This window comes from Bombus vancouverensis, chromosome 1 (assembly GCF_051014615.1).
Source record: "Bombus vancouverensis nearcticus chromosome 1, iyBomVanc1_principal, whole genome shotgun sequence".
Classification (NCBI taxonomy): Eukaryota; Metazoa; Arthropoda; class Insecta; order Hymenoptera; family Apidae; genus Bombus; species Bombus vancouverensis.
Genome location: NC_134911.1, coordinates 24366673 through 24391877, shown reverse-complemented (window position 1 = coordinate 24391877; position 25205 = coordinate 24366673). Strand labels below are relative to the sequence as shown.

The 25205-nt window shown below is 49.8% G+C and overlaps 1 protein-coding gene across 2 annotated transcripts in view; it reads right to left on the bottom strand.

Moving 5' to 3' along the window:
• Positions 1 to 3968: 3968 nt before the first annotated feature.
• The window catches only part of LOC117159416 (uncharacterized), a 150279-nt gene continuing 129042 nt past the window's right edge, over positions 3969 to 25205 (bottom strand). For both annotated transcript variants that reach the window (XM_033339232.2, XM_076623606.1), the window contains 2 exons: positions 15274 to 16472; positions 3969 to 14128 (listed from right to left, as the gene is read on the bottom strand). In XM_033339232.2, coding sequence (XP_033195123.1) covers positions 12934 to 14128; positions 15274 to 16253 — 2175 coding nt within the window. In that variant the 5' untranslated portion in view covers positions 16254 to 16472 and the 3' untranslated portion in view covers positions 3969 to 12933. The remainder of the gene's footprint in view (positions 14129 to 15273; positions 16473 to 25205) is intronic.

Genomic DNA, 25205 nt, shown 5'->3' with positions numbered 1-25205 from the left:
CCTTTCTCGCTTCTCCCGAAACGCTTTTAATCGACTCGCCTGGAATCCGAGGAAAATTTCTCCTGACCCTCTTCGATCATCCGCGAAACAGACTGGGGACGAGGAAACGGTTTCGGACCTATGAAAAATTAGCGCGCTGTTTAATCAATGTTCCGCGACATCGCGGCAAAATTTGTCAACCGTTACTTCAAATAGAACGTTCGAGAGTAGCTTGTCTCTGTCTGAAGATAAAAAAAGTTGGTAAAAAATATTATGGTCCAATTTACTTTTCGTATCTACAATCTTATTTATGCGCAGCAAAAGTAGCAGCTGTAATAAAACACGCGTTACGATCCACTTGAGTAATCTGCCCCTCGAGGCGAGCGAGTTTGCGCGAGACGTGTAATGTGAAATTCCGGCAGTAGCGCGACTCGCCACTCGCCACTTGCTACTCGCCACTCGCGGCTCGATCGAGCGCTACTTAGATGATTCGCATTACCGTCCAATGTTTAATCTAGTTGCTTGATACTTACATCTATTAAAAAAAAAAAAAAAAAAAAAAAAAGAAAGAGCAACGGGATGTAAAGCTGCGGTTGCCATCGCTGTTTTTCCACCGTTATACGGAACGTAGGAACGTAGAATTACCGTGCATCCACGAAAATCGACCGGCATCATCCGCATCCCGTATTTCGGCCGCAACTATGTTTCCTGCGGGACTTGATTATGCGCGTGACCATTTTGCGCTTAATTTGCCCGAGCGTTTTATCCCGGCTCGGAAATCGAGAACGGGCGCGACGTTTGGCCAGTCAGCCATCCAGCCAGCAAACCGAGTATGTATATCGACGCGACACGCGGCCGTGTTTTTCCTGCTTCCCGTCGTTTGTCCACCGACGAATCTCGATTGCTGTTGCGTAACAACGAATTACACATCGACACCGCTCGCAAAAAATCATCGAAATTGTAAATTTCGCGCGATCGACCGGCCCGAGGCGGTGGGAACTGGACTTTCGCTGGAGTTTGTCGCAAAAGTTATTGGCATTTACAACGAAGCGATTAAAGAACGTGTGTTCTTAGACGACACACTGGGATATAAAAATTAAGTTCATAACTGGTACAGCGTTCGTGAGCCGGGGCCAATGAATTATCGTTCGCTTTGAAAATGTATTTCTCTGTGTTACATTTTCCGTGGCAGAGCTACGACAATGCATAGAATTATAAGCAGGAAATTAACAGCAACTTCTGCTTTATTTATTTCATCGTTATCCGCCCGAATGATTTACAGGAGTTCATAAACTTTTCCGGTGCGCGGTTTCTCGTTAATTTTCGATCGGCCGTTTACATAATACGCTTTATTCCCACCAACGAGCGCGGACAGCCGTGTCAAATAAATTTCTCTACGAAATATTTAATTTCACAGGACATTTGGCTTCGCTCGTCTTTTGTATCGGGCCGAGTTAAACCGCGGCCTCGGACACTCTATAAACCTGTTTACATTCGTAATGGCCGTTTAATATCAGAAACTACGTAACAATCACGGTCTAACTTTGGCTCCCTTCTTTTTGGCTCCCTTTCCACGCCAAGTAACGTTTAATCGAACACAAAGTTAAACACCATTCGTTTTTCTTTTAAATAGTCGTGCTTAAACGTTCGCGAATACGTTCGTCTTCCGTTATTTAAACTATTTAGGAAAGGGCGAAGGAAAGGATTCGCGCGAGGTTTCGCGAACAACCAGCAAGCAGAGGCGGTCGCGTTCCGCGGAGAGTCGCTGAAGAAATGGCAATCGAAGGGCAACTGCACGGCGTCCTAGCGCCGTTTCAAGATTATTGCCCTCGTCCGTTTCGATAGATTTTACAGTTACCAAGCGAGCTACTATCGTTCGATCGTCGGACCTTTCTTCCCGTGCAACTGAACTTTTATCGCCGCTCCCTTATCGGTGGCCGGTCCGAGCGAGGCGGTCGGTCGCATGCAAAATTTTCCAGGCCACCGCTCCAACAGAAACAAGTCCGTATCGTGCACGCACAGGATAGGAACCGGCCAATTATTTTCACGGTGGATTTCGAGTTATCTGCGCGTGGTCGAAGACGCCATGCACCGAACTGGTAACTGCTCGGCTCTCTAGATCCGGTAAGCCGCGTCGAAATTGCTTCCTCTTGCCGAAAATAACAGTTTAGTCCGGAGTCCAGCGAAAAATTTCACGGCGTTGCGCCGTTTCTACCGTTCTACCGACAACCGCTGTCTCGTTTAAAAGGCGCACCAACGTACATATAATATGCAAAGTACACAAAGTGTCTCGACTACGTATTTAGGTTACCGTGCGTTAAGTTTTCAGCTTAAAGTTAAGGGGGAAGCGACGCTTTCTTGCGCGCTAAATTGCGTACAATTGGACATCTCTTTCGAGAAGTTGAATCGCTTGGTCGATGGTAACAGCGTAGTAGTAAACGAGCAGCAAGCGGCACTTTGGATACAACCGTCGAGCAAATGACAGGATTAGGAGAAGGTGAATTTCCTGCGAACCGTTTACACTGTCCGACACGTTTCGACGAGACTCGGCTCGAGCAATTGAATAAAAAGATCACGGAGGTGACGGTTGAATGCAAAGCCGCTTTAAACCTGCACCCGTCTCGCGTCCAACGAGAGGCTTAATCGTCGAATTACCGTAACAGCCGGATCTCGCCAACTACGCACGTGTTTTCGTTGGCTGGCTATAAAAGGAGAAACAGCGAGATCCACCTTTGTTAATTCGTGAGCCAGAAACGAGGTAAAAAACGAAAATCAAGTTACAGGCAAGTTTTTCAAACGATTCGCCGAAACGTTACATTTGCGAGGTTAAAACGCTTTGGAAAGTAATTGCGTTGCGTTGCGTTGCAACTGCGATTGTGGGGGAAAAATCGTTGGAACGGTAAGCGGGAAAATGATATTTATCGAAATTTTCGAAGAAATATCGATTTAATGCGCGCAAACGAGCAACCATGTAAAGGATCGTTCATTTTTCATGGAAATATTTCGGAATAAAGATAAGGACAGCGGCCTGTTTAACCAAGGATCGCGTCGCGACGTTAAACGGCGACCGACCAAAATTTACCCAACGAATTTCCGAGATCGCTTCGTAAACGAGCCTTTCGACCGCGTTTAATCCTGTCGCGCGTTAAGAGATACCGTGCCTCGAGTACCTCTAATTCGTGCACCCTCTGTGGCAATTTAATTCCCTGCAAATCCATTTTTCTTGCGACTGTAATTAATGCATGGAAGGCAAAGCTCCGCTTTGAAGTGGCGACCGAAGCGGAAAAACGAATGTAGACATTACCGTTTCTTTTTCCGAGGGAAGAGATTTGCGAGAATACGAGCCGCTCGAATCTCCGTCGCTCTACTTAAATTCTGCAAAAGTCGGGAAAGGAACGGCGGCCGGTAGCCCGGTCGTCCCACGGGACTGATGTATCGAGCGGAGAAGAAAAGATTTGTCGTCACGATGCTGTTACGCGTTCGTCTTTAAATTTGTTTCGCTTCATCGCGCGCCCTTCCACTTTTTCCCGCAGCGATCCTAACGTTTGACGATGTCGTCGACGATGGAAAAGACCGCTGTTCCGAACCCAACTACGTAAACGTATAATTCGCTTCGAACGGTTTACGAATGTCCTAAGGATTCTCTCGTAAGAAGGAAAACGAAAGAAATTCGCGGAATAACATTTCCGAGAAGCGTATTTCGTTTGGAGGTGGCTGGTTCGTGATCGCGTATACGGGAAATTCTATTCGGCATCGCGTGCGCGCTCCTCTTACGCGATGAACGATTTTCAAAGCAAATGGTCCTATGCAAATGCATAGATCGTGTTGTTTCGTATCCGAGAATCCGTCGAATCGCCGCGAATCCATTTGGAGGAGAAATGCGAGATGCCGAGAGGCCGGAGACCCGATTCTGCCAGCGTTCGCCTATTCCAGTATTCCGGCGGGGAGCGAGGATTGGACTCGGAGGGGCTGCAGAAAGAAAACGACCATTAATACAAAAGCTATTTTTATTCTTTAATCTCGTATCAGTCGTGAAAAATCCTTCGCTACATCAAAAGTACGTACGACATGTGCAGAATCGAATACATTACGTTATACACGGTAATACAAATCGTATTGCTCAATCCTTCGGAACATCGTGTGTACATGAGCGCGTGTACATATTACATGTATACTTATATATTTATATTTATATTTATGTATATATATATATATATATGTATATATATATATATATGTATATGAATGTGGATTCACGGAGGTGATCGCGGTGTATATATGCCGATGTATGCGCGCACGCGCGCCTATGTGTACGTGTGTGTGCACAAACGATATAGATGTGCGACTGTGTAATTGTGCGGAATCGTAATTCCGTTCGCGACGAACTTTACGGTCGAAGGGAGGGTCGAACGAGATCGATACGTCTGCCCTCGATTCTCCTCTCCCCCTTACTTATCTCTCCTCTTTTTTCCTGGCTCTTTTACCTCCTTTCTCTCCCATTTTCAAACGATTACGGCGAAAAACTTGACGCGACCTCGTCGTAGTCCCATCCTAATCCTTTTGCCGTCCATGCCACGCTTCGCGCGCTTCTCTGCCGCTTTCCCATCGGCTACTAACATTCTTCTCCCGTCTCTCGTCCGACAGCCATGATATTCGTTACACCGTGCGAAAGGAAAACACGCTGACCGAGTTTCACCAACTTGGTCGATACGTTCGTGTTCTGACTCGATTCGAGGCAATCTAAGCAGGGGGTTCGCGAGTCACGAACGCCGCAAAGCACGAGGTTTACGCGGAGCCGGCGCTTCTTCGAGTCTCGATAGTAAACCGTGTTTCGTCGCTGAGAATCTTAATCCGATATCGCGTTTGACGCACCATTCCAATTTGCGCTTGTTCGCGGGTTTCCGTCTTCTATCCGAAATTTAATATCGTGCCTCGTATAGAATTCCAATATCGAATAATAACGGCGAATTAATAAAAAGAAGAAAAAAAGCTAAACGAAACAAGTCAGGTTCGGTGAAAGAAAAGGTTCGAATATTTCCATATCTCAGCCGTTTCCAGTCCACGCTCGATTCGTCGAAGACAAGAGGAAACCATCGACGTGTCAAATAGGAAAAGCAATACGTCTACGAAGCTACGCGATTGCGGGTTGTTTCCTCGAATCGACGAAATATTGCCACGGTGCAGCCATATTTCGCAACGATGATCAAGAAGAAAGAAAAGTTGGAATAATGTTGCTGCGCTCGGATCGCCAGGCGTCAGAGACACCGCGATCGCGCGAGATTTGCCGTTTCCACGGAACGTTGCTCGTTCCTCGCGAAAATTTCGATATAAATTCTCTACAGCGTTGATCGCGATCCATCGATCGACAAACAGGCGTCTGCTTGTATTTCATACATATATTCATAGCAGTGCTATGTAGTAGACGGTACGGCGTAGTTACACGACTCTCGGCTTCCTCGCTGCGAGCTATTCAGTTTCGTCCGACACCGGCGAAACTTTCTTCCGATGCGTTCAACAACCTGTTCTCTGATTCTCTTTGCGCTCTATCCGGTTTCGAAAGAAGGCCGAGATTACAGCTGTGATCTGTTAACTGTTATTCTCCCGTGAAATAGGATGAAAATTACGCGTATGCCCTGAAAAATAGGAAAAGTCTCAAGAACCGGACCAACTACTCGCTTCGAAACGAACCACGCGATTACGCCTGAGATGCCTGGGATCGTGCCTGCGGATCGCGTCCAAACTCGTGGCGATGTTTGCGAAACGACGTTTGGACTCTGACGAACGTCATCGAGGCGACAAGCTGCAACGAGATTAAAGACACGCGAAGAGAATGCTACTGGGATCGATTTTGCCGGAGCACCAGTCGCGTGGGAAGTTTGATGGCGGCACGCGTCGCTCGATAATTCAACGCGTATCTCGTAACCGAACGCAAACACCAGGAAGTCGATGGACGAATCTCGTCCGACCGCGCGTTTAATCTCGATTTCGTTTAAGCTCGATTCTCACGCGCCGCTTCTCTCCCCCGTCAACTTCAAAAATTCGATTCCTTTCGAAAACCGAACTTCTCCGAACGGAGAAGGTATTTCACGGTTCTCGGTGTTTTAGAAGATACGCGAGTATAAGGTGAGAAGAGCGACTCCGCGAGTAACAAGGTATGCTCGTGCTGCTCGTAGAGCGTTTCACGTTCTTGGAATAGCAATGTCGGCAAATGGAATAGGTATAGGAATAAGCAAACGATGGAAGCATTTGATCGACCTTGAAACGAGATCCGCTGTAACAGAATGAGCCGCGTTACCGCGTTGAACAACCATGATTTCGATAGCAGGGGAATAGTAGCGAATGTGTGATCGGAGATTCGAGGAGAGGCAAAAGTATCGTAACCCAGGACGGTAAACACGGTTACATCGAGCAAATTATCGCAACCAGACACACCATGACGGGATGTACGTTCTCGTTACGGCGAAAGCGGTACCTACGGGGCACGGATCCAAGTACCGAGTCGAACAGCAAAGTCTATGAATGACGAAGGTTGACGAGCAATTTCCTGACGTTCTATAAACACGCCTCTCGCAATTTTCACACCGCGACGAGTTCGATATCCGAAGCAAAGGCAGATAAGCGGGCTGCCTCGACGTTATCCGCTGCTTTGAAACTGATCCGGGATCGGTGGCCAGCTACGCGCGGTCCATTAAATTCTAATCATCGTAATTACACCGTATCCTTTATCGAGCCAGTCAGTGTTCGATTAAATTGAAAGTATTCGTGAAATCGACGGCAAGGAGCTGCTACCTCGTACAGCGTTGCTACGAGTTCCATATTAATTCGGTCGTCGTCTGGTCGACGGTTCCCGATCGAGGCCACCGTGCGGTTAATGTTTAATTTCGATTATGCATCGATTTAATCAACGCGGCTTGGCCTGCACTCCTCGTCCAGCAGCGGAAGCATAATTTTCAGCATATTGGAAATTGGAGAATCATCAATTTGGGAAATCGCCAGCAGAAAGCGCTGGTATAATGGCAATTGATTCGCCGCGAAGAGCGTCCATCTCCGAGGGAATAGAAAGCTGTGAATCAGCAAAAAAGGATTGGCACGACACGAAGAGTCAATGGTTTTTGATCTGTATAGGGAGGGCGGGGGGATGACAATGGCGACCAGCTTGACGATAACGTCGAAACGGTGAACCGCATTAGCGTCAAATAATTAAATTGTCGCGCGCCAATAACCATCGTTTATACCGGCTAATAATTATCACGGTCCGTTGCCACGCTCGTAACCAGTCGTTAATCGTCGACGAACAAGCGCGTGAAAATATTCAGCCGATCAAACGGCGAGAACCTTTGCGTCTGGCGTTAAGCTTTGGAAATACACAGGGAGCGAGATAGAAAATAACGAATCAACGAATCGCGACGATTCATTATTTGCCGCGTGCAATAACGCGCGAGGACGCGTGGCTGCGTCAACGCTCGTTACCCGTCCCGTTAAACGCTAAGGTAAAATCGCCGTTAATAAACGAGCGTCGTTGATAAACGAGCGGACGCCGCGAGCGTCCAAGACTCGACGGTTTTACTAGATTCGGACCATCTATCGACTGTTAAGTTCCAACCTCGCACGAACTAGGTACGTACTAAGCGTGGATGGAAAGAGGCTGTGACAGGATGTTGCTATCCTACCGAGAGGGACGGGTTAGGTAATAAGGTTTAGATGAATTTTGGATTCGAGAACCGTTGCGCGTGATACGACGGAATGAGTATGGTCGTGAGACCGTAAACGGCACACTTTGCGCAGTAATACCGTAGGCCTTGTTAAACGACGCCGCTGCCAGTCCAATCTCAAGAGAATGTAGCTTTCATTAGGACCCAGACACGCGGTTTCCATTACACCGTTACGTTACATTACGCGTTACGTTGTAAATTCTGCCACAGGGGAAACGATACGGATTTCGCTGGACTCGCGACATATATAAAATCCTGCTGCCAACTCTACAGCGTTAACACCTGTCTGTAAAATCTTCGGCAACTCGTTGGAAAACCGGACATCCGTCCTGAAATCCGCGACAGCTTCGCAAGAGGATTAAACGGAAACAAGGTATACAGGCGTGTCGCGGCAGGAAACAACGGCAACTATCCGAAACACGAGTCCACGTCGAAGATCGTCGGGAGTCGGGCGGACGAAGCTCGGCGAAAAAAGGCTGCCGAAAACCATGAAACGGTGACGGTTGGCGCGACAACGATCGGCATTTCGAACGATGCGCGTGCATTCGGTGCCACGGCACAGCCTCGATGCCTGTCACTAGGTGGACAACGAGCATCCGCCCTGCAAACAGTGATTATCCCGGTTGTGTCCGCGGCACAACAAGCCCTTTCAACGCGGCCACGCGTGCTTGTTCGAGCGTTTGCAGAGGCCCGTTACCGTTAGTCGGCAACCAGGAAGAGGAGTCGGGCGATTACGATTTCGTGGCACGCGGGCACGAATCCGGAAGTCGACCGACATCGTTCGCCGATTCTGCAGGGATTCCTGGGTTTCGGCGAATTCCAATAGCCGGGCTCCGGTCGTCCAACACGTTTCCGTACTGTCCGATCCCGTTTCTACTGTTTTCTCTGTTTCTCTATCGCGCTCGCGTAACTCGTTTAAGCTCGCCGCGCGTTTCTATACGTTCCGCAGAAGTGTATTCTGCCGTCCCCGAGGATGACAACAGCAGTCGTTCCGGATGCACGTTTCGTTCCTATGTGTTTCGCGTTCGAGTCACAGCCACCTGTTGTTTGTTGCAAAGCGGGTTGCAAAAATGGAACTCGGAGGGAAAATCGTCGTGGGTCCCCGCCAACGTAGCCGAACAGGCATAGTTCGACAGACTGGTCGTTTCGCGAATACATCCTGGCGAGAAAGGACTAAAAGTTTGTTCCGGGATGAAACAAAGAGAAGAAAAGAGAAGAAAGAAAGAAGCAAGAGAAACGATACGAGTGAAATAAAAATGTTAAGTTCGATACGTTTGTCTAATAGCGCGTCAGAGACGAAATTGAAAAACGTTGGAAAATGTGGAACGAACGGCCGAAAATGGAAAATTAAATTCTATAAAATATAAGCGAACGAATCGAGGTGGAAGATGCGTTTGTTCCGTTTAAAGCTTGCTTTTTCGCCTTTGATTGTCGCGCCACGAACGATAAATTCACCATCGATTATCGGGAGGCGAACGAGTTTCACGATGCCAGTTACTACGCGAGCGAGGTCGGGAAGAGCGGCTGAAAAATGGGAAAAATTCGACGAAACGAGCGCGTCCAATTAATCCGGAAAAAGTACAACATATTCATTGCGCACAACATCGAAGGGGAAAATTCGAGCGAAGCCACGATAAGAGCCCTGTTGAACGAGCGGCGCGTTCCGAACGTCGATGGGAAAGTGTAAAAAAGGAAAATAAAAGAAGAAAGGACGGTAACACGCGGAGAACAAAGCGGTGTAGGTACATGAACACGTGCGTTTTGTACATCGACGCGATGGGAAAACGAGACGAGGTTCGGGGAACATCGTAAACCTAATTCCACTCGGGGCGTGCCAAATAATCTGGACCGCGTCGTAACTCAAAAAGCGGCGTTGCCGCGGTCGTGAATTACGGCGCGTCCGTGGTCGAGCAGCGACGATTTTTTTCCTGAAAATTTTATTGCTAGCCTGCGCGTGCACCGCGTACGGATGCGCCACGCAAATTATTACGTTTGATATATTGCCGTGAAATTCTTCATCGAAACATTCTCCCTTTTCGCTGGTTTGACAAACCGATAAACGCGGTTCGACGCCAACGGGCGGTCCCTTTCGTATCTGGCGTACGCGTGCAAGAGGAAACCGGAAGAGTATTCCCTTTCGCGACTCGCAGTTGGCGAAGATCGTCCTTCGACTCGCTTGGAACGTCGAGGCAGAGACGGGAGGCGAGCTTCGATCGATGATCGCTGATCCGACTTTCGCAAGTGCGAACGTTGACGCGAGTACGGCAACACGAGTAACCTCGAGGTGAAAAAAGACTCGAGTGAACTCGATTTCCTTCGTACAAACCGAGAACATTTTCGTGCTACTCGTAAACACGGAGGAGTGCGTAGACTCGGTTCGCTTTCAGCTACCACTGATCCCAAGTGTCGCTTCCTATTGTCGCGGCTAACCAAGTTTCCGTCTCGACGATCCTTTCGCCAATCACCCGGATACCCTGTAAAACGCCGTTAACGCTGATTCAAAATTTTGTGTGCGCGTGTGTGCGTGCGCGCGAGCGAGACGCGGGGCGTATCGAACGAAAAATTCGAGGGGTCGTGGTATTCGGGCCGTGGTGAGCTCGGAAGGATGTGCGGATTCGAGTTCGCGCTTCGAGGCGGAGAGACTGTCGCCGTTCGTCCGTGAATCGGCCGATGATCGACAAGAGGCAGAAAAGAGGGCAGCAGCAGTTGCGTTTACGATCGCCCGAATAGACGATCCACTACTAAACGGAGCTGTGCATCCTTTCGCTGCACGTCCGACGGTCCGCCATCCGCTGATCGTAATTCGTAAACCTAACGTTGGATCGGGCTAGATAGATAGCCCTCGAAGAACGATCGATTCGTTTATTACCTAGATTCTAGATGAACCGATCTTGCCGCTTGATCGGTGCGACGCCAGCCTGGTTCGCGATACACCACCAACCTCGCGCGGATTCATTGAACAAATTCCGAGAAAAACGCGTACGTCTTCTTCCTGGACGAAGATGAGGAGTCACGGTGAAAATTGTACGAGTGTTTTGCAGTCGGTTGTTGGTATCGATTGGTCGAGTATCGCGAAGCAACGCGTACGATCGAACTCTTAAAAATCGGCTACACAACGATAACGAATACAGGGCGAGAAGACGGAGCGAGCGGTTGCCTGGTCACGCGTGTTAGGCTCTACGACACCTTTCAAAAAATATCTACTTTCCGCGCGTGTCCAGCGCGTGTTCTGACCAACCCTCGTTTCCGCCTATTCACATTCACGTCTGTATACTTGTATTATATATAATATGTGGACATTTACGTACGTGTGTGTCCGTTGGTTTTCGCGTTTTCCAGAGTGGTGTACAAATTTATACATATGTATATGTATATTTAACGTGTCTGTACATGGGGCTAGCCGAGGCCTATACCGGCTCTCTCGTAATCTCGCACAGTTCACCAGTCTTAAACACCGAGTTAACGTTATTATCACTACGGTAGAATTGCTATAACCTTTCGTCGGAACTTTCCAGACCGGATAGAGCCTGTTCGTTTCTTGGGAAACCGACGAGCAGTAGACTCTAATAACGATACAATTGGTTAGCCTAAAGAGGAAATGACCAGGAGATGGAACGGTGGATGAAGGGGGTGAAGGATGCGTATGAACTTGAGCAGATATCGAACGAGTCCTCTCGAGGGACTCGTAAACCAGCAGAGTATTCTCGTTTCTTCTCCGTCGTATCCTTTTTTTCGTTTCGAAAGCACGCTTCTCTCTCGCGCTTTGCGCTCCTCTTACCGCTTACAGTGGCTGCAAACGAGTTGCTATTCCACGCATTTGCATCTCTTACTTTTAAACGTACCGTGTACGATGAAAGACGTCCATTTTAACGAGGCGAAAGAGTTTGTGTTTGTTAACGGAAGAATATTCTTAAGCTTTAAGGTCGGTAGTACGCCATTCGGTATTTTACTCTCCACTACACGCTCCTTTGTAATTTCTTTCGTTTCTTACACTTTGACACACACTCGTCCCACTCGTCCCCTATGTACATACAAACAATTTCTCTCAACTATTTCATCGAGGATTCCCGCGCTATCAAACGCATAACTTTGACAAAGTTGACCACCGTTGCCAACCAGCGAGCAAAGTTACCGTTCGTTCCAGAAACGTTTCCAATTTCCGGCTGTAGTCGGAGTGACAGATCGCAATAGTACGAGCGAGCGTAAAGGGCGAGCGTTCTTCGGTACGTGGACAGATCAGCTTCGATCGGACTGCGCGATCGGATCAGCCGGTTTTCAAAATTCCGACTGCGCTCGCGGCCGTTCGTTTGCGTTCGTCGGCTTCCGTAAGCTCTTGGAAAATTCGATTCCTCTGATCGGTGCACCGCTCGCGTAACCCTCGTTCCGGCAAATTCCATTGCCAAGCGAGGCTGGCGAGAATGGTCGAGATCTGCGTTCCGGAACCATGCGAAAATTCCCTGCACCAGTCGCCATCGAACTTGCATCCACGTCGATCGTTCGACAACGCCGAAAAATCGCTCGCTCGCTCTTCTATTTTGCGGATTTTGCTCGACTAACCGAGCTCGTATAATTTCAACGCAGAATTTCCTGAATTTCCCTATGCTCTCCTCTCCGACAAACAACTCGAATTTTTCGCCAAAAGTTCTATACCGAAAACGGCTTTTACGACGCTTTTCACCTGGAAAAAGCTGGTGAAAAATCCGTTGCCGCGTTCGAACGTTGCCCCCCCTCCCCCTCTCACTTTGCGGGGTAGACGATTTGATTAGCAACGCTAGCTGTTCCTCGAACACGGAGACCTGTTACTGACAAGAAATTATTATCCGCAGACACGTGATTCGGGACGCCTGGGAAGCCTCGCACCTGATTAATCCATTACGTTTCCGTTGCTCCGGCTCCTTTTGTTCCTGCTCAACCGGCATTTTGGCCGCACGACGTTTGATATCTATTCTCGCAGACAACGACGGCGACGGCGACGGGGACGACGACGACGACAACGACGACGACGACAACGACGACGTAGCTCTCTCTGTCGAGTTTCTTGTTCTGCCAATCGTGTCCGTGCCTTGTTTCCCTTGGATTAATTTGTCCGAACGTACGTCCCGACAGTTTCCTCGGTTCGTGTACGCGACAGATCCGCTGTCTCTGCTCTGCCCCCGGGAACCGAGATAATCGGATTCGAAACGACCCGGCGGTCTTCTGCTCTATGCGCGAGCCATCTTCGTGTCGTCGATCCCGAGTTCTCTTAGACGTCCATCGCGTCGCCAACGTATCCCTCGTCGGGACTCTCCGGATGATGAGGCGGCTGGAGATCGTCCGCCCTGGCGGCGGCTGCCGCGGCAGCTTCCCGGGCAGTTTTGCTTAATAGCGATCTCGGCGACAGCGGCGTCGTCTCGCCTCTGTAGGCGGCTGGGGGAGAGGGAATGAACGGTACCTCGGGGAACACGGCGACCGGCGACACCGGGGACACAGGAAGCTGCTGCTGAATGGGTTGCTCGACCGGTTGAATCGGCTGCGATTGTTGAGCGGGGTAAGGGTATCCCTCGGCGGTGTACCTGGTGTCGGTTCGAGGCAGCACGGGGTCGTATCCTGGCGATCTGGCGAGGAACTCCGCTTCCCTCGAGTACCTGGCTGGTGGCGCGACCGCGGAACCTTCCACCGGCATCCTCTGCCTGAGACGCGGTAGCGTGCTCGCGGCGCTGAAAGGGATCTTCGGTAGGCCAAAGTTGAGCGGGTAACCGTCTTGATCGAGATAGCTCAGCTGTGGGATATTCGCTGGTCGTAGGTCGGGTTGCAGCGGGTATCCGGAGTCGTATTCCAGGATCTGTCTGTCACCGGGCTGATGGCGATACAACTGACCGTATCCGACGTCCGTCGTCTCTGGCACCTCGTTTATCAGATCTGGTTCCGTCAGATACTTGGAAACCGGGCTGCAGTACGGTTCCTCCAGGTTTCTGTGCTCTCTGCGTTCGAGTGTCGCGGCTCGGTTCAACTCTCGTTCGGTGTACGAAACCATCTGCTGGTGCTCGAGCCCGATCAAGCTGCCGTTGCCCTTTCTGCACGGTAAACTGGTGGCGGTATCCTTGGTGATAGGCATAACAGATTTGTTCTGCGATACCAGAGCTTTCGAGTTCCTTTTGCGGTCGCGACGACGTTTCCGCACGCAGAACACTATGCTACCGATCAGAGAGCCCAGGGCAAACAGAGTGCCCAGCAGAGCACCAGCTGCTATGGCCACCACGTATCCCGATCTTGAGCGATCGTTTGGCGGTTCCACGGTTATTTTCTCTTGGAACAGCACTCGCAAAGATAAATTCGCCTCCGCGGACCCCGCTCCGTTCTCTGCTATGCACGTGTACGTGCCCTCGTTCAAAGTCTCCACGGAGTAGAGTAGCAGAGTGCTGCTCGTGTTGATCCCGCCGCGCTGCCTGTAGACGTATCTGCAACGAATCGTCAAACTCAAATCAACAAGTCGTGTTTCTTTTCTTATACTTTTGATACATAGATCTCTGCTGTAGAGATAGAGATAGATAGATAGATAGAAAGAAAGAGAGAGAGAGAGAGAGAGAGAGAAAGAGAGTGGAAAACGCAAGTTTGGTAAGGGTGTAATGGCGAAGATGCAAGTTAACCTTTCGCCGCGATTGAATTTCGTTGCAAACACGCAACCCGTATGATTTGAAATTAGAATGCTGTCCCCGCTAACGATAGCTCTGTTCGCCTTTCGTCGGAACTATGGCGGTTAAAATGTCTTAGAAATTTCACGGAATCGCGCCATACGCGCTCGATTTGAAACGAGCTTGTTTAAAAACGTGCTTTTGAAAACGCGTCGCGACACACCGTTTGCGATGAAAACTGTATGGCGATCGCGATACGCCGGCTTCGCGCCGTTTGGCCCCGTTCGCCACCCTCCTTTTTCACTCTTCTGGCCGTCGTGCGCAATTTGAATTATTAACGAGGCGCAAGTATCGTTAACGGCGGGGTGAAAAGCACTCGTGTTTCGTGTCACCGGACAGGCATAACAGCCCTGGAAAAATTCACGCGGGAAAACCATTGAAATTCTACGGAGACGTCGTTAAAAATTCGTGGTACAAGGAGGAACCCGGCGTCGCCGCGCCGTTAATTAGAATACTTCCGTGATTAACGACCGTGACGAGCGTCTTTTCGAAGAGCTAGAATTCGACGTCGAATCGCGACGCTGTTCGCAACGCAATTTTCACGGACAATTTGCCGGTGTAATAACAAGCGCTGCAAGAAACACGCGCTGGGTTGGCTATATCGCTATAGCGAGAAATTTTCAACAGAGGAGATACTCGAACGTTATCGAAGTTTTATTTAGATTGCGAGCGATCGCGACCGAACGTCGCCTTGTTCGCGATGCTTCTCGTTGGGTCGCGTCGCGTCGCGTCGCGTCGCGTCGATGAGAATCAACAGCTGGAATTGCTTTTGCACGAGAAACTTTAACATCGTCTGCGGTTCGACGATACTGGCAGCGAATATTTCGAAGGTTTAGCGGTTCGGTGAGTCGGTGATTGACTATTTATTTAGCCAACTTTGAGATTGAAGTTGGGAAGGAGGCTGCACTTACCGGGGAAAGGTGGTAGCCGAGGAAGCGGAGAGCGTGTCGTTCTCGTTCTGGAGTTCGCAGAGTTCGCCGTTGAACCACCAGGTGAGCTTGGCAGCCGGGACGGCGTAAACGTCGCACTTGAGCGTGACGTTGTCTCCCTCGTAGGCCTCCACTCGGTTCCGCAGCTCGATCCGTGGCAGGCAAGCGAGTTCGTTGACGGTCTTGATCTGTTTGCCGCGGAGTTTGGCAGGAGCGTCGCAGACGGGGTCGGACTCCTGAGGGGCGGCCGGCGCGGATTCCTTGAGCCAAGCTTGCGTGGCCTGCAGACGACAATCGCAGACCCAGGGATTGTTGTGCAACGTGAGTCCGCGGAGGCTGCCGCCTAGGGGCAGCGTGCGTTCGGGCACGCGAGTCAACCGATTGCCGTCGAGTCGTAGCCACTCGAGCAGATGAAGGCCGTCGAACGCCCCCTGCTCGATATTCTCCAGCCGGCAGTGACTCAATTCCAGGTTGGTCAGATGCGGCAGATGCTGGAACGCTGCTGCACGGATCTCCAGTATAGGATTGCCGTTGAGCAGTAGCTTCATCAGATTCGAGTAGGAGGGGAAAGTTTCGCTAGGTATCTCCTCGATCAGATTCTCCGATAGATCCAACTCCACCAGCCCCACCAGACCGACGAACGCTCTGGCTGCTATACGGCTGATGTGCGATCTACTCAGGTACAGTCGTTGCAGATTGATCAAGCCGAGCGCGTGAAAGCATTCCGGCGGCAGACTGACCAGATGATTGTTCGACAGATCCAACACCTGGGTCTCCTCTCTGGCGCCTTGGGGAAGTCCCTTGAGGTCTCGATTCGCGCACTCCACCCACTCTTTCCCGCTCTTCCACTTGCACGTGCACATGTCCGGGCAGCCCTCCACCACCGGCCACGTCCACGATAACAGCATCATCGTCCCGAGAAGCGCGCCTCTCCACCACCAGGCCCGTACACTCCAGCACATTGTGTTTCGTTCCTCGAGATCTCCAGCGACCCGCTCTCTCTCTCTCTCTCTCTCTCTCTCTATCTATCTCATCTTATACTCGATCTCGTTTCACGCTTTTATCTCTACTTTGGCCTTCCGCCGATGCTTCGTCTCGCCGAAAACATCGCCAGCGATCCCCTCGTCCTCCAAGATGGTTGGTCCGGTCTGCAAACTCGTCGAGGCGACGCGGTCGATCTCCTGAAACAACAACGATCATCGATCGACGATTAGTCCAAGTCGATTCCCGATCGTTCCACTGCACACTGGAAAAAAAGAAAGAAAGAAAGAAAGAATAACGAAGAAATTTGGCGTTAACGAGCTGCCCGTCCTACAACTTCTAACCGCGTAGGAGATGCCACACCCCCGGAGACGCTATTCCTTTACCTGCCGGTAACAACCCGATCGACGATATTTTCATATCTAGGTAACTAATGGTGCTTCGTTTTAGACAGCTGGCTCGCAGTGTGCACATGCTCTCCGTAAATGAGCGCAGCTATTCCACCCGCCTGCATATACACGCTCTTTAAAACGACGAGGTTAGCGCGTTCATCATCGTACAAAAATTTATGAGCTTACAACGAACGCACGAAAAATAGGTCAGAAGGTTCCATCGAGGCTTTATATTTTTCAGACGAGCTCGTTCTATTTGCTACTTCGCCAGTTCCGGGTTCGTGATGTCTAACGCAAGGCAAAAAAAGAAAAGGGAAAGAAAAAACGAAGAAGCGGTAAAAAGGAAAGAAAGAAAGGAAGAAAGGTAGATAGAAAGAAACGTAAAGTAAAACAAGAAACGCTTTTCGTCGCTCGACGATTAATTAGTAATAACGACGTGAAAGCATCGACTTGGCACAACGAGGCGTGTAATTGGTTGGAAATTCAGCGTTCGTGGCACCCATGAAACAGACACCGTTGACGTTTCCATGGATCGGCGTAGGTACTGTTCTCTAATTGACGTAGCGCGTATTGATAATTAATCGTCCGACCCTGCGGTACATTTTGAACGAGGCATCGGAGCGCGTACCAATCGATGCGTCACGCAGCCATCGACGCAGAGCGAGTAAGTAGGCGGTACGTGTACTTGAAAATTAGGCCGCGATAGCGGCGTCCTTATTTGCAAGACACGGGATCCGGGTTCGCTTCTCCGTAGGACACCGAGTCTCGATCGTAAACCCTGGGGCTCGTAAAGTTGGCGCGGAACCTTTCCTATGATCGATTCATCTCGCCGGAACGATGGTCGTTTCAACGACTGACGTTCTCCGCGGCGGGAATCTATCTCGTTCCCTCCTAAATGCTTGATTAACCATCGACGAACGATCTACGGATTTGTCGCGATGAGAATTCAACGACGTAGCGTTATTATCGCGAGGAACGAAATAGCTGTTAGTTAGTTAGAATTAGCCGTTCTAAGCTACCATCGGAAATAGTTTCGCCGATGGGTCAGATCGAGTAACGAGAATTCGATGTTCCGGCTGGGAGAAAGCTGGCAACCTTGACGAAAGCGGAGTACGCAAAGCTGCCCGTCCGTATCTTTCGCTCGTAAAAGTGCGATCAGGAATCGGCGAGGAGGATGGAGTTCTGCCGGCGAGAGAGCCGGGCGTATTTTATGGAAAAATCTGGCCCGCGTTAGGCTGCGCGAAACTTGGAAAATCTTGGCGAGACGGGTGCGAGGACGAGAGAAGGGATTCAGCGAGAGTAGGAAAGTGTGTAGTCGGAGGACTTTGAAAGTGGGAGTCGAGAGGCGATGGGAAAACCGAGGAGGAGCAAGAAAGAGCAGAGTGTATCGCGTTGCGAGGAAACTCGTCGCATAAACGAGAAGTTAATCCCTTTAGGAAGTGTTTTTCCAGCTTTGATATGCTCGCGCCACCGTGTCGTTTCGTATTCCGAACGGACGAGTCCTCTTCTCGAGTGAATATCGCGGAGGAAACTGCGGGTTTCGCGAAAACCGGAGTTTCGCCGTGGTAGACGGAGCAAATGGAAATTGTTCCTGTTCGACGCGTTAAATCCACCGCCGTGGCAAATCCTCTTTGTCGCGATGTCGAAGTGCTGAAATCGCGGTCCATTAGCGAAATCTCCAAGATCGAGCGGATACAAGCACGGGTCAAGAGCTGTTCGATATCGATGAAGGTAGAATCCTCGTTTAGTCGAACATTTGACGAGAGACGAAAGATGAAATCCTTGGTCCGGTCAACGATCGAATAGAAACAGCGAGCAACTGCAACTATCGAATAACCGTGGAAACACGGTCGGAGCTGGGTTCGGAGTGCGCGAAAGAAAGCGTCGGCAAGTTGGCGAGGGAGAAACGGCGAGACGTTTCGTCGGCGAAAAAGGTGGCGGACGATGCGGACAACCGACGGAGCGGAGAGATGGGAGTATAGCGAAGAGGGGAGGAGCGAGAGCGTGTGCATTCTGACGGCGAAGACGTCGACTGGAGAAGAAACACTCCTGGCGGCGCGGGGTGGCGACCGATATCAGGATATCGGAATATCGAGCGGCCGCGCCGCGACCTGGCGTGGCGGTTAGGCGCGCAAACCCCACGATTTTTCGTGGCTTTATTCCAGCATGCCCCGTTCAACGAGGTTTCCCAGCGGCTCTGGTGCAAAGGGAGGCCTCCAGGATATTGCCTGCTCGACATTTCCAATCCAATATCTACTATCGCCGCTTTTTTCCTCCGCAATTCCGACGATGCTCCTTCTAACGCGCTAACGTTTCCCCAGCCTCTGGCGAACCAACGTCTTTGCGTGGTTCCTCGTCGATCGGATCCAGCGGACCACACAGCATTAAGAACATCACGCTTCTTCGATGCCAGCATCGTTGGCACGTTCGTAGTCCAAACTGTCGAGCGATATTTATTACCGTCGCTGTTCGCGGAAACCATCGTAGACGCCGTTTCTGCGTCTCTCCTCCGAATTTGTCCGGTTTAACGAGCAACGGTCCGAGTCGACTTTTGTATCTTCGAACAGTGTATCGTACTATATCGTAGCGAAGGGAATACGTCGATGGTAGAGGAAGAAGGTTCTCTGTACGCAGCACGTTTCTACTTTGAACGGGCCTGATCGAAATGCGCGTCGGGGGAAAGCTTCCATTGCCAAGACTTCTATCTCCGTGGGATCGTTTGGGTCGAATAAACAAATGGGGACGCTCGACAGACACCTCGTAGAATTCGTAAAGACGAAGAGGAGTGGCACAGGCCTACCACTAATGAAATTCGAACCTAAATACCTCTGACGCGGAAACGCTTGAAATACCGTGGCAATTCCACTCGTATTTCCTGATTTTGTCGAATTCCCTCTCTTATCGGATAGGCGAAACCAACGTGTCTATCACCTGCGGAACGGCCTGCGTTTATTAAGCCGGTAATGATAAAATCGTGGGTGGAAGGTCTCGCCGAAAGAGCCCCGATAAAACGAGAGTCGCGATAGCTTTCGGATCGTTCTTTATCGGTTCGTGACGCAAAACCCGTAGATGAAAGAAAGAGAAACGTCTGAACTTGAAGCAGAGAGAAGAACTGACTAAATCGAAGGATACGAGGCGCGCGAAACATTGCGCAAGGATGATAAATTGCTCGTTCGGCGATATCCGGTCACCGAATATCATCGAAAATCATCCGGTTCGACTGAAATTTCATGGACTTTTTAGCGACGTTAAACGACGTTAAACGACGTTAAACGACGTTAAACGACTTCTACTTTTCAAACGGCGGCCAGAATACTTTCACCGGTTCGCCGAGATATCCACCGGTTAAACGCTCTTAAAAACCGGTTGAAGCTCTTAAAAACGCGCAAGAAATTGCCAGATACTAGGTATAAAACGCGCCGTGTCACGAAACGCGCTGTTTCTTCCTCCGTTCTAGTCGAACCAGCCCTGACACCCTAGCCATTCGCGCGAAAATGAAAGAGGAGACGAAAAATGGGAATTCGATGTATTCTCGATAGCATTTCCGATAAACTGGATGCCGCGCCGCGTCTTCGAGAATCCAACTTCGAGTTTCTTGCCTGCCGCGAAGAAGGTAATGGTCTCTATCGCGAAACGAATTCAACGACGAGCGTTCGTCGAGACGAAGAAAAACGCCAGTGGGGAAATATTCGCAGACTTGCCGAGATACGAGCATCGCACGAAGATGGAAAATGCCAGTGGAACGAAAGAAACGATGATTCTACGCTCGAATTAAATATCGTGCGAACGAATTGTTTATGAACGTTTGCAACGTTCGTATTCGTGGCTAGAGAAATAACGTATCGTATCGTATCGTATCGTATCGTATCGTATCGGATCGAAACGACAGATGCGCGATATTTCTTGCCGCGATAGAATCGCGCGTCTATTATTTCCACGTAAAAGGAAAGAAAGTTTCGGGACGACCCGATACTTTGATCGTGCCAGTCGAGTCGTCGAACGAGAATAAAGCGAATCGGAAAAAAGCAGAGACGGGGAGCGTTCCTCGGAGAACGAGACAACGAGTAAGAATACAAACGAATTTAATTAACATCGACCGGTGATTGGCCGCATTAAGCGTCGCTGGACAAAGGGGAAGCGGTGACAAAAGAGTCGACGAGATATTCGTTAAAGTTGCTTGCATCCGATCGAAGCTGTTGTTCGTGGCTCTTCTACCGAGAAAAAGGCCATCAAAGTCTTCGTCCTCGACTTACAATACCCTGGACGAACAAGAGGACAACCTACGGGTCTCTCATCGATCCGACCGAGTGGACCAAATCCACCCTTATTTCTCCCACTCCGCCGCTAGAGGTTCCCAAACTTTCGGATATTCGCGTCTCTTTTTCCTTCTAATTTCCGAATATCTGCCGCGATCTTTGCCCGTGCAACGGCATTTTACTCGTTCCGAGTGGAACGAAATTAACAGGATATCGGACAGTCTGCGATTAGATCGTCGCTGATTTCGATGAACGAGTGTGTCTCCTCCTTGAACATAGGAAGCGTATGTATTGGCCGGCGTTCCGATTTCGAGCGACCAGACGATTTATCAAGCTTGAGAACCTCTTGCTTTTAACCCTCGTTCCCTCGCTCGCCCTTGGAATCTTCCACCTTTTCAATCTTCTCCTCGACCGTTCTTCTTCGGTTTACTCGGATTCTTTTCGTCTGCGGAAACCCAGAAGCGTAAACAACTACGACGGCGCACCGAAATCACTCGGACGCTGACGTCGAAAGACGCGGGTACTAATCCCGACGAGGAAACTGGCTTCCCTCTCGATGGATGCTCCAGATGCTCCAGACTCTCTGTTCTCAAGCTTCTCGCCCGGATTTCATGCATTTAAAGCACCATTTATCAATTCTCTTAGCCAATTACAAGCACGATTATTGCGAATCGCGTCCGTTATAAATCGGAGAGAACGGTACCCCGACACGTGACAGGCTTACAAACCTTCCATGAAAGATGAATCCCGAGCCATTTTCGCGGCGAGTCGTAAACCTCGGCTTTTCGCAGTAAAACGGGTTTACCCGGCGTCACCAATTTTTTCTATCGGCGAAGAATCGGCGAAGAATCGGCGCGATCGTTCCGGTTCGCGTTTCAAAAATTTCTGCTCGCGCGATTCGATTCCATAAAACTGGAAGAACGGAGATAACGGCGGATCAAACCTGGAATCGGGAATGTCCTCGTTCGATTCGTCAACGATCGATCTACGGAATTCGGCAATTTTACGCTCCGTTCGAGCAGATTGTATTTAAAAAAGACAAACGCAAACGCGCGTCTCTTTTCTTCTCCTCGTCGGCCTGCCAAGGATAGGAGAACGTCGGTGACGATTTCAAAGAATCGTGTCGTGCGAAAGAAGACAGAAAAAGAAAAAAAAGAAGAAAGAAGGGAATTTTCTTTCGATTCGGTGCCGGCTATCCTTTCGAAGATGGTTTGTACTTTGATTTTTCATCCATCATCCCTTCGCCTTACCTCGTGCCTTTCTTACCGTACGAAATCCGTTTTCGCATTTTCGTTTCGCAGAATTTGGAATTCTTTCGCATGGCTCGAGATTCATTCGCTGACGTTATCGTTACGTTTAATGCATCCTTGGCATGCTACGCATCGTCTCGATTCTTTCACACCTTGATACGTGACGACGCTTTCATGTCTCTGCTCGTTCCATATTATAGGTATCCATTCGGAAATGAAAAATCTCCGTTTCTAAGATGGTTCGATCGGCGAAATTGAAGATGATCGGAGGCTAATAAGGTATGAAACTCGTTTCGTCCTGGCTTTTCCACCGTCTATGACGTATTTTCAATTTCGCGACTAATAGAAAAATTGGGAAACGAGTCGACCAGTAAGTAAAAAGTAAGATACAAGTATCTCATAAGTGTCACACGGATTCTGACCGAAGATTGAAAAGCCAAGATTATCGAAAAGGAGATCGGCCATGATAAGCGTCCGAGTCAAGTTGGAGAGGGATGTCCACCGACGACCGAGGGGGGTTCACCGACGAGACGCGAGTTCCTAGCTACGTTTGCCGCATAATTATGCCGTAATTCGGGTCGCCAGTGAATCCCACGGAGTCTAACCTAGTTTCCGATGCGATGCAACTTCCGTTGCATCGAACGTTATCGTCCTTTCGTTTTCCTCGCGCGAGCCTGCTTTCGGTGTCGCGGTATGATCCGTTTCGAAAGGACGAGATAATTTGTAACTGCTACACGACGAAGCCATCTTCGAAATGCTCTTCCAGCGGAATTATTCACGGATACGTGGACGAGCGCAACGATGCCAACGAACGCTCGAAGAAACTGACGATAATCGATAAACGTTAGCAACGTAACACTTTGACGACCGGAGACGCGAATTAAAACTACTGTTTCCTACTGTTAAATAAAACAGCGAAGAGGAAGAAGAGAAAAGGCAACGGATGCTATAAACGGACGGTTCTCGTATAAAATACGACCGTCGAAGTATTAAATTGGAGGGCACGTTTGCGCCAAGAGTTTCGTCCGATTCGACGGAAAGGTAACGGGTCGTTCGCGTTATTCAGTCATTTTAAAGATACTCTTATCGCGGTGATCGAGAAGCTAGGAAATCTTGGCCACGTCGTTCCAGCTTACCGGCGTGGCCGGCCCCAACAGCCGGCAAACCTCTGGCACAGTTGTCGAAATGCGAGTGGGTTGTTCGTAAAGGGTCGCGACGTTCCGCTGAAGAGGAAAATTGATCAACGATGACTCGATTCTATCCCTTTACCGAGCGTCCCTCGAACAATTATAATAAGAAGAGTGTCCGGATGCGGATCGACGAAGCGAATGGACGGTGTCACAGAGATCGCGCGGTCCGTGTCGCAAATAACGCTTCGTCGTTTAGCGTGAAGTCAATTTCACGGTTCGAAAAGGAAACGTCAATTACAGCGCGTTCTATTGTAGAAGGAACGCTAATCCCGGCCGGGATAACGGTGCGACGATTCGTTCGAACGGAGAAAACGCGATGATAATTTCGCCGGATAAGACAAATAGGGGGAAAGTATGTGGGCGAATCGAAGGACGACGACCAGCAACAGCAGGATACCGGGTGGCACGTGACGTTGCGCGATCTTTTAACATAACCCGCTCCGTCGAAGCGTAAAATTAGCGAATGCCGGGATCGATCGACACCCGTTCCCGCACCACGAACGGTTCGTCCTGTGCGACCGCGAGAAGGCTCTGGGAACCTGCAGGGGGTGACTCGATGAAGCATTACCCTATTACGATCGTCGTTCGACGCTCCTCCGAACTGAATTACCAAGCAGTCCGTCCGTTCTTCCGCCAATGGAACGCTTTGTTCGTCTCGTTAGGCGAACAGCTTCCTAGAAAACGTTCGCTCTCCGACGTGACGATATTGTTCTTCGCGTTGCCGAGGTTCATAACGCCAAGCGATTATCGTCACGACCGATGATATGGTCGATGTTTGATCATATATTCTGCAGATTTTGAAAAGATTTAGCCGAATATCAGCCGAGCAGCAACGAGACGTAATACGTGCTTTCGTATTTGTCAGGAATTTTCGGGCTAGGAGAGAAATAGCGGCAGGCAAATCCGCGTCTCGTTCTCTCGAAAACCTCGGATCGAGATTCCGTGGAAGCGTGTTAGAGCGGCGTTTGCGAACAACGGTCGGTGAAATCCTCGAAGCCGTCGATCGCTCCGTCGTCCGTAATTTTATTACGTCTATGTGGTCCGAAGCGCCGCGCCGTACGGAGTTTCTCTAGTCGTCTCTAACGTGCTGTGGCGCGCAGTCTAGCAGGATTAATTCGCGCTCCGTTCCATGCTCGCGTAACCCAAGGTGACCGGTAATATCCGCCGGCTTTGGGAAGCGTCGAGGCGAATATCGAGCGAACGTTCGGCCGAGAACCCGTCGTCCTTCGTGGCCGCGTAACATTTGCAATCCATTAGGAATATCGAGGAGCTTGGCGAGTTGCCGATGCGAAAGACGTGCCCCCTTTATCCACCTCGAATTATTCATCGGACGGATCAGAGGTGCCTCCGATCGAATGACGTCGATTAGTTGATTAACGGCCGTTGCTGTCGATTCGTTTGGCGATCCAAGGCGCTCGATCGTTCGCGTTGGTGTACGCGTGAAACGGTTGTCGAATCGAGCGTTTCCGATCGTTCGATTAATCGAGTAGTTTGGTTTTCCAGCGATTCGCACGCAATGATCGTTCTATCTGTATCTCGAATCGACGACTCGCAGCCCCTTTGTGTCTGCAGGAAAATGTCTAATGGAATAAAAGCAGGTTCGAGCCATTAAGCAGCGGCAGCTAATTAAAAACAGGACGTTTCGTTAAGCAGTCCTGCTCGTTCCTTCCTCGCTCCTTCCTCGCTCCTTCCTCGATCTTCGAGATCGCTTTCTATCGATGGAACTCGAACCAATTAACCCAACTTCGGATTGCTTCGGATAATCGAGTTTTACCATCTCTCCTCGCAACTTGCGCGCAAAGCAACGAATGGATTTCGGCTAATGAGCGACTAACGCCGAAAAAG